Source organism: Orycteropus afer, unplaced genomic scaffold (genome assembly GCF_000298275.1).
Source record: "Orycteropus afer afer isolate SDZICR_OR568_19922 unplaced genomic scaffold, OryAfe1.0 scaffold00250, whole genome shotgun sequence".
Taxonomy (NCBI): Eukaryota; Metazoa; Chordata; class Mammalia; order Tubulidentata; family Orycteropodidae; genus Orycteropus; species Orycteropus afer.
The window spans coordinates 3,173,470-3,188,262 of NW_006921837.1; the positions used below are offsets into that span (position 1 = coordinate 3,173,470).

Here is a 14,793-nt window from a genome sequence, read left to right on the forward strand (position 1 = left end):
CAAGAATTATATACCCGGCAAAATTGTCCCTCAAATATGATGGTGAAATTAAGAGATTTCCAGATAAGCAGAAACTAAGGGAATTTGTTAAAACCAGACTAACCTTACAAGAGATACTAAAGGGAGTCCTTTGAACAGAGAACCAATAATAGCAAACAACAACCGACCATTAATACAGAAGATGACATAACCCAGAAACCACAGCTATGGACATATCCAAAGTAAAATAAACTTACAGGATTGTAAACAGGGAACCAAAGACATCAATTAGCAAGTGAGGACAACTGACAACTACAAACCAAAAAGAGGGAAAAGACTGTGTAGTTACAAAACTTCTACATGGTGAGGAAGTCAAGAGAGTTGCAAGATAGAATGGACTGTTCTAAACTTGGGGAGAAAATTACAAATCACAGGGTAACCTCAAAGAAAAATGATAAATCTTCACATCACAATAAAAGAGGACAAGCACAAATATTCAGCAAATACTAAAACAACAACAACAAAGGAAATGACAACATGACTCATAAATGTAATGAGCTCAGCACAGAAAATAATATGGAACAAAGAAACCAGGGACACCACGAAAAAACACATAACAAAATGACAGCAACACATTCATACTTGTCGATAATTACACTGAATGTTAATGGATTGAATGCACCACTCGAGATGGGGAGTTGCAGATTAGATATGAAAACAAAACCTATCAATATGCTGTCTACAAGAGACACACCTTAGAGACAAAGACAAAAATAAACTAAAAATCAAAAGCTGGAAAAAGATATGTCAAACAAATGGCCACCATAAAAGAGCAGGAGTGGCAATATTAATTTCAGACTAGGACAGACTAGGAAGGAGGATATGGAGAACTACTTCTGAAAGAATTGTCCAGTGAAAGCCTTATGAATAGCAGTGGAACATTTTCTGATGTAGTGACAGAAGATAAGCCCCTCAGGTTGGAAGGCACTCAAAATACAACTGGGGAAGGGCTGCCTCCTCAAATAGAGTTGACCTTACTAAAATGAATGGAGTAAAGCTTTCAGGACCTTCATTTGCTGATGTGGCACAACTCAAAATGTGAAGAAACAGCTGCAAACGTCCATTAATAGTTGGAAAGTGGAGTGTACGAAGTATGAATCTAGAAAAATTGAAAGTCATCAAAAATGAAATGGAACACATAAAAATCAGTATCTTAGGCATTAGTGAGCTGAAATGGAGTAGAATTGGCCATTTTGATTTGGAGAAACATAATGGTCTACTATGCAGAATGATGAAGAGGAATGATGTTACATTCATCATCAAAAAGAACATGTCAAGATCTGTCCTAAAGTACAATGCTCTTGGTGATAGGATAATATCCATATGCCTACAAAGAAGACCAGTTAATATGACTGTTATTCAAGTTTATGCACCAACCACTAATGCCAAAGATGAAGATACTGAAGATTTTCACCAACTTCTGCAGCCTGAAATTAACCAAACATACAGTCAAGATGCATTGATAATTACTTGTGAATTGGTAACAAAGAAGAAAGATCTGTAGTTGGAAAATATGGCCTTGGTCATAGAAATGACGCCATAGATCACATGATAGAATTTTGCAAAACCAATCACTTACTAATTGCAAATACCTTTTTTTCTTTTTCAACAACTTAAACGACAACTATACAAGTGACAGGAGCTCTGGTGGCACATTTAGCTTCTAACCAAAAATCAGTAGTTCGAACCCCCATCAGCTCTGCAGGAGAAAGTTGAGGCAGTCTGTTTCTATAAAGACTTACAGCCTTGGAAGCCCGATGGGGCAGTTCTACTTTGTCCTGTAGGGTTGCAATTAGTCGGCTTTGACTCGATGGCAGTGGGTTTGGTTTGGTTTATCCATGTGGACCTTACTGGCTAGAAAGCACAGGAGTTTAATAGACTACATCAGTGGAAAGAAATGACAGAGAAGCTCTATATCATCGGTCAGAACAAGGCTAGGGGCTGACTGTGGAACAGACCATCAGTTGCTCATATGCAAGTTAAAATTAAGGATAAAGAAAATTAAAACTAGTCCAGGAGAGCTAAAGAATGACCTTGAGTATATCACACCTGAATTTTCAGACTATCTCAAGAATGGGTTTGATGCATTGAACAATAGCAACTGAAGACCAGATGAATTGTGGGATGACATCAAGGATATTATACATGAAGAAAGCAAAAGGTCATTAAAAAGACAGGAAAGAAAGAAAAGACCAAAATGAATGTCAAAAGAGATTCTGAAACTTGCTTTTCAATGTAGAATAGCTGAAATGAAGGGAAGAGATGATGGATAAAGATTTGAAAGGGCAGCTCAAGAAGATAAAGCATTATAATGAATGTGCAAAGACCTGGAATTAGAAAACAAACGGGAAGCTCAGTATTTCTCAAGTTGAAAAAACTGAAGAAAAAATTTAAGCCTAGAGTTGCAATACTGAAGGATTCTATGGGAAAAATATTGAATGGCACAGGAAGGATTAAAAGAATAGGGAAGGAATATACAGAATCACTATACCAAAAATAATTGGTTGACATTCATTCATTTCAAGAGGCAGCATATAATCAAGAACTGATGGTACTGAAGGGAGAAGTCCAAGCTGCACTGAAGGCATGGGCAAAAAACAGGGCTGCAGAAATTGATGGAATACTCATTGAGATGTTTCAACAAACAGATGCAACACTGGAAATGCTCACTCATCTATGCCAAGAAATTTGGAGGCAGCTATTGGGCCAACCAAGTGGAAGAGATCGATATTTGTGCCCCTTCCAAAGAAAGATGATCCAACAGAATGTGGAAATCATCAAACAATATCATTAATATCACATACAAGTAACATTTTGTTGACAATAACTCAAAAATGGTTGCAGTGGTACATAGATAGGGAACCGGCAGTTCAAAAACAAATATGTCACATTGAAGACTAAGGTGTGCCTGCTCCAAGCCACAGTCTTTTTAGTCACCTCATATGCATGCTCTGGTGGTGCACTGTCTAAGGCATTTGACTGCTAAACAGAAGGTTGGCAGTTCAAACACACCAGCCCTCTGCAGAAGGAAGATGGGGCAATCTACTTCTGTAAAGATTTACTGCCTTAGAAACTCAGTGGGGGTTGCTATGAGTCAGAATAGACTCAATGGCAGTTTTGGTCATATGCATGCTAAAGCTGGACAACTGATGAAGAATTGATCAAAGAAGAATTAATGCTTTTGAATTATGGTATTGGCGAAGAATACTGAATATACTATGGACTGCCAGAAGAATGAACAAACCTGTCTTGGAAGAATTACAGCCAAAATGCTCCTTAGAAGCAAGGACAGGGAGACTTTATCTCATGTACTTTGGATATGTTATGTACAGGGACCAGTCTCTGGAAAAGGACATCATGCTTGGTCAAGTAGAGGGTCAGCAAAAAAAAGGAAGACCTTCAATGAGATGGATTGACACAGTGGCTGCAATAATGGGCTAAAACACAGATTGTAAGGATGGCACAGGACCATCTAATGATTTATTCTGTTGTACATGTTGTTATGTGCCATTGAGTTGGACCCGACTCATGGCGACCCCTCCTTGGGTTTCTGAGGCAGTATCACTACAGAAGTAGATTGCCCAGCCTTCCTTCTGAGGAGTGGCTGGTGGGTTTGAACCACCAGCCTTCTGGTTAGCAGTCAAGTGCCTTAGGTACTGCACTACCAGCACTCCCCTGTTGTACATAGGATCTTTTTTTTTCCCCAAAGATACTTTTATTTTTTTAAATTGTGATTTGGGTGAAAATTTACAGAGCATATTCACTTTCCTCACAGCAGTTCATATACACTATGTCTCATGACATTGTGTTGTACATAGGATCTTTATGAGTCAGAATCTTCTCGATGACACCTAACAACAACAACATGTTTTAATTGATATTCATGTAGTAAAACACTACGTTTTAAAGCCTAGTTTGTCTTAAGTCTTTAAGCTCAAAATTATTGATAATTATTAATCATATTATGCATGAAAAATAAGATCCATCATTTTTACTTGTTCTGTGGTTAATGATTATCTAATGCTTATGCTTAAAAGATTAAATCCTGAAACATTTAGCACTATTATATAAATGTTGTTGTTGTTATTTGCCGTCGAGTCAGCCCCGACTCATAGCGACCCCTCCTTGGGTTTCCGAGGCAGTATCACTATGGAAGTAGGATTGCCCAACCTTCCTTCCAAGGATAGTTCCTCCAATTTTATGAAATATTTTAAATAATCACAAATTTCATATATCTTATCAATAATTATTGCTCACATATGTGTTGTGATTCTTTAAGTGAAGTGAAATTCCTATGAGGAAAGATATTATGACTTTCTTGTAAAATTTTATAGCCTGTAATGCCTGGCACAGGCACTCCAAGTTACTCAATAAATATATTTTGATGTTTGGGTGGAAAAAAAAAAAAAGACACAACTAACCTCTCCAAGCTCAAAAGCCTTTCTACTGTCATTAGGGTAAAACACAAATCCCTAGCTGGGCCTCAAGACCACCCACACCCAAGGGCAGCTGGGTTCTGCCCCAGCCCTATCTCCAGGAGGTTTTCTTCCTGGCTCCCCCCAGCACCCCCCTGAGACAACTTTTTATAACTCACTTTTGCCTCCAGGAATTTGCATATGCTTTTTCTTCTGTTAGAATGCCTTTCCCTCTTCTTTTCGTTATTAGTACCTTCAAAATTTAATATAAGGTCCTTTGGTGGCACAAACAGTTTGTGCTCAACTGCTAACCTAAAGGTTGGTGGTTCAAACCCACTCAACAGTGATGCACAAGAAAGGACTGACAATCTGCTTCCATTAAGATTACAGCAAGAAAATCCTATGGAACAGTTCTACTCTGTAACACAGGGGACACCAGAGTCAGAATCAAGAAGATGGCAATCAACAACAACAAATTTTATATACAATAAAACTAGAAATGTTTGTGTACATTTTATGAGTTTTAACACATGGTAGATTTTATGTAAGCACCACCACAATCAGGATTCAGAACAGTTCCACCACCCCAAAAATCTCCCTTGTACTTCCCCTTGTATTCACAGCCACCCCACCCCTAATCCCTGGCAACCATGGACCTGGTCTCCACCCCTCTAGCCTTGCCTTTTCCAGGATATCATATAAACAGAACCACAAACCTCATAATCTTTGGAGACTGACTTCTTCCACTTAGCATAATGCCTTTGAGATTTACTCATGTTTTTGCATGCTATCAACAAATTGTTCTTTTGATCAGTATTTTATTATATGGATGAACCAGTTTTATCTGTTCTACAATTAAGGGATATCTGGGTTGGTTCCAGTTTTGGGCAATTATAAAGTTACTATGAACATTCGTGAATACCAGAAAGATGTTTACTTGTGTTTTATTGGCTATGCAAAAGCATGTGATTGCGTGGATCGTAACAAATTACGCATATCATTGAGAAGAATGGGAATTTCAGAACACTTAATTGTACTCATGAGGAACCTGTACATAGACCAGGAGGCTGTCATTTGAATAGAACAAGGGGACACTGCATGATTTAAAATCAAGACAGGAGTGTGTCAGGGTTGTATCCTCTCACCATACTTATTCAATCTATATGCTGAGCAAATAATCCAAGAAGCTGGACTATATGAAGAACGTGGCATCAGGATTGGAGGAAGACTCATTAACAACCTGTGATACGCTGATGACACAACTGTGCTTGCTGAAAGTGAGGCTGACTTGAAGCACTTAACTGATGAATATTGAAGACTACAGTCTGCAATATAGATTACACCTCAATATAAAGGAAACAAAAACCCTGGCAATGGGTCCAATAAACAGCTTCACGATGGATGGAGAAAAGATTGAAGCTGTCAAGGACTTCACATTGCTTGGTTCTACAATCAACACCAGTGGAAACAGCAGCCAAGACATCAGATGACATATTGCATTGCACAAATCTACTGCAAAAAACCTCTTTCAAGTGCTGAAGAGCAAGGATGTCTCCTTGAAGACTAAGGTGCGCCCAACCCAAGACATACTATTTTCAACTGCCTCACATGCATGTGAGAGCTGGACAATGAATAAGGAAATCTGAAGAAGAATTAATGCTTTTGAGTTGTGGTGTTGGAGAAGAATACTAAAAGTACCATGGACTGCTAAAAGGACTAACAGATCTGTCCTGGAAGAAGTGCAGCCGGAATGCTTCTTGGAAGCAAGAATGGCCAGACTTTGTCTCACCTTTGGTCATGTTGTCAGAAGGGCCCATTCCCTGGAGAAGGATATAATGCTTGGTAAAGTGGAGGGTCAGCAAAAAAGGGGAAGGCCCTCAATTAGATGGATAGACACAGTGGCTGCAACAATGGGCTCAAGTATAGCAAGGATCATGGGGCTGGCACAGGACCAGGCAGTGTTTCATTCTGCTGTGCATAGGGTCACTATGAGTCAGAGACGATTCGAAGGCACCTAACAACAACATGAACATTCGTGTATGAGTTTTTATGTGGACATATGTTTTCATTCTTCTTGGGTAAATATATAGGAATGGGATTGCTAGGTCATATGGTAAATGGATGTTCATCTCTATGAGAAACTGCCAAAGTGCTTTCCAGAGTGGCTGTACCACTTTGCATTAATGAACATTAATGTATGAGAGTTTCAGTTGCTCTGCATTCTGGCCTGCACTTCATATTGTCAGAGGTTTTTTGTTTGTTTTTCCTTGTTGCTGCTGCCGTTGCTTTTTTTTAAGCTATCCTAATAGGTGTATAGTGGATTCCCCCTTCTACACTTCACAAAATCCAGGCCATCCTCAGACACTCCCTGCCCTGCAGCCTCTTCAGGGCCCCTCACTCCTCAGGCTGGGTCCTTTCCTTCTCTGCTCCCCCATCAGGGCTCACAGGACTGAGACATCTTCATGCCTCCCTCTCCCCTGAACCCACCACCTGCACCTGCCACACACACACACACACACACACACACAAAGGCATATACATATACACATATACACACACACACAAAGGCAGCCTCACTAGACTACACACTCCCCAAGGGCAGGGACTATGTTTTACCTTGGGGATCTTCTGTCCTAGCACACTGTCTAGCTTAAAGCAGGTATTTCATGAATGAATGGATACATGAATGAATAGAAACAGAGAGCATTAATGTACGCTTACCCACAGATTGTGAGTCTCCCTGTGTGGTCTTCTACATATGCCACTTGGGATAAATATGACACTTCTAGACAAATCCACTTGGGAGCAAGACTTAGCCCTTGACCAAAGAAACACATGTTGTTTAGAACCAGTCAAGCCCTGGATTCCAGAGTGAGGCCCCTGCTGTTTCATCATGCCTCTCCTAACTCCCTGTCATCCCTCTCACCCTGCCCTCAGGATTCACCAGCTGCTATCAAACAAACCAGGATCCTTCCGACTTCCATTTTCTTCCATTTAGCGAGCAGCTGTGAAGCCAGTAGGCTGAGCTCTGGGGAGCAACCAGGCCAGACCCCAGCCCCTTCCAAGAGTTGGTGGGGGTGTCCACAAGACTCAGGGGTCTCACAAACTTTTGTTCTCATTCTCCCTCTCAGGCCAGGCGGCCCTTCAGACACATCCAGACAATTCCGGAATTGCATTCCAAACTCCCCAGATGGAAACACTTTAGTCTTCACAACAAGACGATCCAAACACATACGGCCGCAGATGGCCCACAGCACCCTGGTCTCCAGCAAAGCTGACATACTCTATGCCTATATTGGATGCCTTGAGTGGGGAAGGAGGGCTGGACCTCTCATGCTTGTTCTGAGGGGATTGTCAGCATCTTTGAGGTCCATCTGAAGCAATTTTCTCTCACTGGCCTCAGAAACAGATAGCTGAGGAACTAGTTTATTTGTGAGGTTTGTTTCCCTACCACCACTACTACAATTTTTTTTTTTAACCTTTATTGTGGTAAAAATATAACACAACAAGACATTCACCATGATGACAACTTCCCCATTTACAGCTCAGGGACATTGATGATGTTTTTCATGTTGTGTCACCATTATTGCTATCTTTTCCAAAACATTCCACCACCATTAGCATAAGCTCAATGCCCCGCAAACAAAAGCTTCCCCCCTCTCCCTCCCACCTACCCCTCAAACCAAAAACTAAACTCACTGCTGTGGAGTGGAACCCTACTCATAGCAACCCCTCCTTGGATTTCCAAGGTAGTATCACTACGGAAGTACATTGCCCAACCTTCCTTTGGAGGAGTGGCTGGTGGGTTTGAACCACCAGTCTTCTCGTTAGCAGTCAAATGCCTTAGGCACTATCTTTGGTGTGTGTGTGTATATGTATATATATATATTTCCACCCGCTAACCCATCTAGGCATTTAACTTCCCCTCCCCTCCCATCCCAGGTAACCAACGAAGAAAGTTTCCTTCTATGTATGAACTTTTCCTTGACTTTTTACAATAGCAGACTGATACAATATGTGTCCTTTTGTGACCAATTCATTTCACTTAGCATAATGTCCTCCAAGTGCATCCACGTTATGCCATGTTTTGCAGATTCTACACTGTTCTTTAGCAACCACCACAATTTTTGTACTAACCACTTAGCTTGACTGAGGCCAGTGGATTATCTAAAACTCTCTGTTCCCTGGCCTAGTGCTGCACAGAACCTGGGTGGTATATGGGGCAGGGACTGTAAGGTAAGGGGGAGGGTGCCCTCAGGAATAAGGGAAATGATGTCAAATTCCCCACAGGTTCCCAGGGCTGGATTTCATGTCCTAGTTCTGATTTGAAAACTGGTTTAACTGTTCTTCATCTGAACCTGAGAACCTGAAGGGTACCTCAGACCTTCCGCAGGGGCATTTGCTGGGGTATCCCAGCAGTCTAACCTCAGGGGCCTGCAGCTGTCTGTGGCTGCATTCTCAGCAGGGAGCAAGGAGGCCCAGAGGGCACATAACTGGGCAGACATCTCCACAGGCGAGGCTTTTCCTGCCTGGTAAGAAGAGATAGAAGGATCAAGAAAACTATTTCAGAATAGAATGTGTTTATAGTTGACCCACACTTAGAGAAGAATCCCGGAAACATAGCCTTGACTGGTATGGAACGAAAGGCATTTGTCACTCCTCAACATTCCTTTTAGGTACTGACAAGAAAAAAAAAAAAACCACACTCTTACAGCACCTTTCAGGTTCCCAGTATTTTCACCTCTGTGATTCCATTTGCTCCTCACAACAACCCATTATTATAACCCCACTCTACAGACAAGAGGCCAGAGGTTCAGAGCACTAAAGCACTCACTCAGAGTTACATGTGGCCCAGACTGGCATAAACCCCACTCTGATTTCAAACCCTGTGTGTTTTGGAAAATAGTTTGGTAGTTTCTCAAAAAGTTAAACATAAGATCCAGCAATTTCAAAAGAATTGAAAGCAGGGGTTCAAACACATATACACCAATGTTACCTGCAACATCATTCACAGTAACCAAAAGGTGAAAATAACCCAAGTGTCCATCAACAGATGAATGGATTTAAAAAATATGATATATACAGACAATGGAATATTATTATTATTATGAAATTCTGATATATGCAACAACATGAATGGACCTTGAAAACATTATGCTAGATAAAATATGCCAGACACAAAAGGGCAAATAACTGCATGATCCCACTTACATGAAATATATAGAAGAGACAAATGCATAGAAACAAAATAAGTAATTTTACGCAAATAACCCCAGCATTATATGTTTTTTCCCAGCCGTGCCCTCCTGCCAAGGTATTTTCATAAGTATGCTCTTATAGAAATACTTCGCAGGAGAGGGTGTGGTTAGAAAAACATGTAGTGCATTCACATTATTTGCATAAAAATACCATAGTGGTTCCAGAGGCTGAGGGGAAGGCGAATGAGGAATTATTGCTTAATGAGTACTGAATTTCTGTTTGGGGTGATGAAAAAATTTTGGAAATAAACAGTGGTGATAGTTGGGGGTGGGGGAAGAAATCAAGTAAACATGGATTAAAAACAAACAGATAAAAATTGTGCCTTTTCTCCACTGCTCCAACCTACACCAAATCCCTCAAGCTGATGAAAAAGCTGGGGTGTTTAGTGATGGAACCTACATGGGTGGAAGAACTAGGAGGCCTAGGCTCCAGCCCAACTCTGAGGGGCTCTGGAGAAGTCACATCCCTTCTGTGGACTCAGCTCTTTACCCAGAGATTAGTCTCTGAGTATCAACCTTCAGGGATTTTCGCGCTGATCTTTTAAGAAGAACTGACACACCATGGGCTCTCCCAAGACCCTCCTCCTACCCCCTGCCTCTCTGAGGACAAATCAGTAGAGACAAGATAAGAGGAAACTCCTCCTACCTCCCTGTAGGGCAGTTTGGGCCCTCTAAGGAGCTCTGGAGGAGCTCTGGTAGCATAGTGGCTAAAGCACTTGACTGCTAACCAGAAGGCTGGCGGTTCAAACCCACCAGCCACTCCTCGGAAGGAAGGTTGGGCAATCCTACTTCCGTAGTGATACTGCCTCAGAAACCCAAGGAGGGGTCGCTATGAGTCGGGCCGACTCGACGACACATAACAACAACAACAAAGGAGCTCTGGGAGCTCTGGTAGCGTAATGCCTAAGGCATTTGACTGCTAACCAGAAGGCTGGCGGTTCAAACCCAGCAGCCACTCCTCAGAAGGAAGGTTGGGCAATCTACTTTCATAGTAATACTGCCTGGGAAACCCAAGGAGGGGGTCATTATGAGTCGGATCCAATTTGACAGCAGTGAGCTTGGTTTTTGGTTTAGGGAGGCTGCAGTGAAATCTTTGGTGGAGGGGACTGAAACAATTTGTTCTTGTGAGTTTATCTAATTTTTCTAATTTACCAGGCACTCAGATCCATATTCCCATGGATCATCAGAAACTGGCCACAAGCCATCAAAAATAGCCCCACGCTGGAAATAACCTACATGTCCACAAACAGGGAAATGATGATGAAAATCATAAAGTATTAAAAGTATGCTTATGAAGATTTTTTAGAGATTCAGACATGGGAACATGCTTATTGATATAGAGTAAAAAGCACCTAAGGCACTTGACTGCCAACCAGAAGGCTGGTGATTCAAACCCACCAGCCACTCCTCGGAAGGAAGATGGGGCAATCTACTTCCATAGTGATACTGTCTCGGCAACCCAAGGAGGGGTCGCTATGAGTCAGGTCCGACTTGATGGCACACAACAACAACATCAAAACAAAGCTGATTGCAAAACTCCATGTTTGGTACAATATAACTCTTTAAAATAGTATTCAGAGACAGTATTTGATTTATTTGGAAATAAACCAAAATGATCACTGTAGTTACCTGTAGAAGTTGGCAGTGTGGCTGCTATACACATGTATTCCTCTACCAGCAGGAAACTTTCCTTTTAAATTGGTAGTAACAGTCTTAACTTGTATCAATATTTTCCATCCAAGAAGTTCAGAGCTCTCGGCACACATCAAGGCTCCCACCACTGTTGCCAGAGAAGAAGGTGGCAAGTGCCGAGAGCTGGCAGGGACCCACACCCTCCTCAGGATAATAAAAAATGACCCATGGGATCTGCAATTCAAGGTTCACTTTTTCAAAAAACACACTTAAGGATACCAGACTCTTAGCTTTATATCTCTAACCCAGCATTTCCCATCTTGTGTGCTTTGAATCAGTAATACAATGGTGTCAATAAAGAAACCCACCACTCATCTATCAGTTTGTTGTACTGCGGTGGCTTGCATGCTGCTATGAGGCTGGAGGATATGCCACCAGTATTTTGAATACCAGCAGGGTCACCCACGGTGGACAGGTTTCCGTGGAACTTCTAGACTAAGACAGACTGGGAAGAAGGACAGAGCCACCCACTTTGGAAAGAACTCGCCAATGAAAACCTTATGAAAAGCAGCGAAACAGTATCTGATATAAGCACAGGGCAGTGTTACATTCTATTGTACACAGGGTCACTATTAAGTCAGAATCAACTCAATGGCACTGAACAACAAAAATAAGGAAATACTTGGTAAATTGATATTATATTCAAACAAGTTTAGAAGTCCACATTTCAGTTAAATGAGTTAAAAGAGATTCCTCTAGTGGAAGGAGGGGTATGTAGTATGTATCATTTCCCAGACTAACTTCACCAAAATGTTATGTTTTAGGACTAGCTGCAGGAATGGAAGTTCTGAAAAGGTGGGGGTATCTTGGGAAGTGCAGCACTGAGCCCCAGCATTCCTTGTTCCTTCAACCTTAACTGAACACTGACATCACCTCGGACTGAAAAAATCCCTTGGTCCTGGTCTCATCCCAGATTTGGTCTGAGGTGCAGCCAGAATAGAACTAAGACCTACTCCTTCCTCAAACCCTTTTGGTTGTCCATGCTAAGGAGAGGTCAGCACCCAGGGTTGGGGTCCAATCTCATAATTATTCATGTATCATCAATTTTTGGAACTAAGTGGTGCCTCAAAGGACCTCTGGTCCAACCCTTCCTTTTACAGAGGAGGGAACTGAGGCTCTCAAAGGATCCTGGGCTCCTGGCCTCCACCTATGCTGTTTCCATAGTGCCAGGCTGCCCCATGGGCCCCAAGGCCTCTGGACCACAGGGCCCTTCATTCAGAGGGAGAAGCAAAGGAGATCCTTCAGGTCTCCAAGGCCCTAAAGCTGCCAGAGGTTGCCTATTGGCCAGGCTTTTACAAGCAAGTCCTAATACTATGAAATCCTGAAAACCCAGATGTGAAGCCAGAGGTTGGACTAGCTCAAGGGAACAGGAAGATGACACCGACAATAGGACAAAAAAAAAAAAGATGCTTCCTTAGGCTGCCTGAGCAAAAGGCAGGTACATTTTCCCCTCTGTGTGTTCTGCCTCTGCCTCAGGAGGCTTTGCCGTAGATGACTTTAAAGCCAAGAAACCACTGCACACAGTTAATACCTTGGCCCAACTTCCTCTGGCAGCACTCTTGGGCCTAAACAGAGAGTTTGCAGTGAAAATCTCTACGTGTGTCTGTTTCCCATGCTGTATCTGCAAACACTCCCCTTTTTCAACCTTGTTGTTGTTATGTGCCATTGAGTCGGCCCCGACTCATAGCGACCCCTCCTTGGGTTTCCGAGGCAGTATCACTACGGAAGTAGGATTGCCCAACATTCCTTCCAAGGAGTGGCTGGTGGGTTTGAACCGCCAGCCTTCTGGTTAGCAGTCAAGTGCCTTAGGCACTATGCTACCAAAGCAACCTTAAGACTCTATTATTCTCTTTAGCATATTTTTTTTGGGGGGGGGGAAGCTATGAGGATTAGAGAGAGGGTGCTATGAGGTGGAAGGTAAAACCCATACACACACACAACCTCTGAGGTACCCTCCCTGACCCCCCAGTCCTATGTCACTGGTCCCAACATCTGTTGTGACACCCTGTACTCAAAGACCCAACATCCTAGGTACTCTCTAGGTGTTCTTCTAAATGTCAGGCCCACAGCTAAACTCTTGGAGACATATCTCAGGTAGGCCCCAATCTACCCTCTGTGGGTTTAGCAGTGAGGAATACAGAAGGACAGGATGGCTCCTGTGTGTTCCGTCAGTATTCAAATTTATCCTAGAGGCTAAAACGCAGGACCATGACCTGCGGGAGCTGAGGGGAGTTGCAGGGAGCTTCTACCAGAAAGCAGGCTGAATCAACCAGTCCTGAGAGGGATACCCCTCTCCTGAAGTTACCCAAGCATTCGCCTGGGCCACACTCTCAAAAATTTCTTCATGTGGTTGCCTGAGAGGTTTATCAATGTTAGAGAGATGTCCTCAAGGTCCTCCACTCTGTCCATGACATCCCTGACTGGCCAGAGCTGCCACATCTGCCCTATGGTCCCCAGAGGGATGCGATCTTATCTGGGACATAGGAGGAGGTGGATACAGGGATCCCAGGGATAAAATGTGAACTGCACTGCCCTGTGGTTAAAGCATTGGGCTGCTAACCAAAGAGTTGGTGATTCAAACCTATTAACCGCTCTGCAGGAAAAAGATTGACAGCCTTGGAAACTCTATGGGGGAGTTCTCCTCTGTTCTATCTGGTCACTATGAGTCAGAAATGACTCCATAGCAGTGGGTTTGGTTTTGGTTTTTACCGGGGCCAATTTAACTCTTTGATAATAAACATAAGGCATTATTTTTCACACGAAAACATGGCTAAGTTATAGATGATATGAAGTGCACATGCATTTTTTGAGAGGTGGGGAAAAAACATTTCAAAGGCGTCTCACCCAGCAGAGGCTGCTTTGGGTGTCCCACATAATCCTCCCTTCTCCCTGCCCTGCAGGTTTGGTGAAGTTTGCGCAGTGCGTTGAGTGGGTTACGGTTCTGCTAGGCTGTGTGGGTCAGTAATGAAACCCTCTCATTACGGTCTTTCCGCCAAGGAAGACGCCGGGTCCTAGGCGCAGAAATGAAAGCCCGCCCGCACCCATGCAACCTTCAGAGAACACCTCGGGCCCCAGCAGGCAACGCTGGCTGCTGAAGTCCGGAGACAGCGTGATGCCGGAGCCACCTGTCCGGGTCCTCACTGCGCCCGCCCATGCGTCCCCTCCTTTAGTTCCTACCATGTCCCTCACGGTAGTGAGGCCGATTCCTCCGTGCGATCAGCCGGCTCCGAGACTCATCTTGCTGTCCCGGATCGGGTCTCCCCAGACGTCCAGAGACGCACAGTTGCGTCCGGCTCGCGTTTCCGAGACGGAAAGTCCACAGCGTCTTGTGGCTAAGTGGACCCGCGCCACCCGGGATGCTGAGAGAGTGGGTTTGTTAGAGGGCTCTG

At 43.1% G+C, this 14,793-nt stretch overlaps 1 protein-coding gene across 1 annotated transcript in view; it reads right to left on the reverse strand.

The window, feature by feature from the left end:
* Positions 1-14,584, reverse strand: part of GASK1A (golgi associated kinase 1A) — a 70,094-nt gene extending 55,510 nt beyond the window's left edge. The window contains exon 1 of the mRNA XM_007949705.2: positions 14,387-14,584. Within this exon, the coding sequence (XP_007947896.2) occupies positions 14,387-14,584 (198 nt within the window). The remainder of the gene's footprint in view (positions 1-14,386) is intronic.
* Between the last annotated feature and the right edge of the window lie 209 nt (positions 14,585-14,793).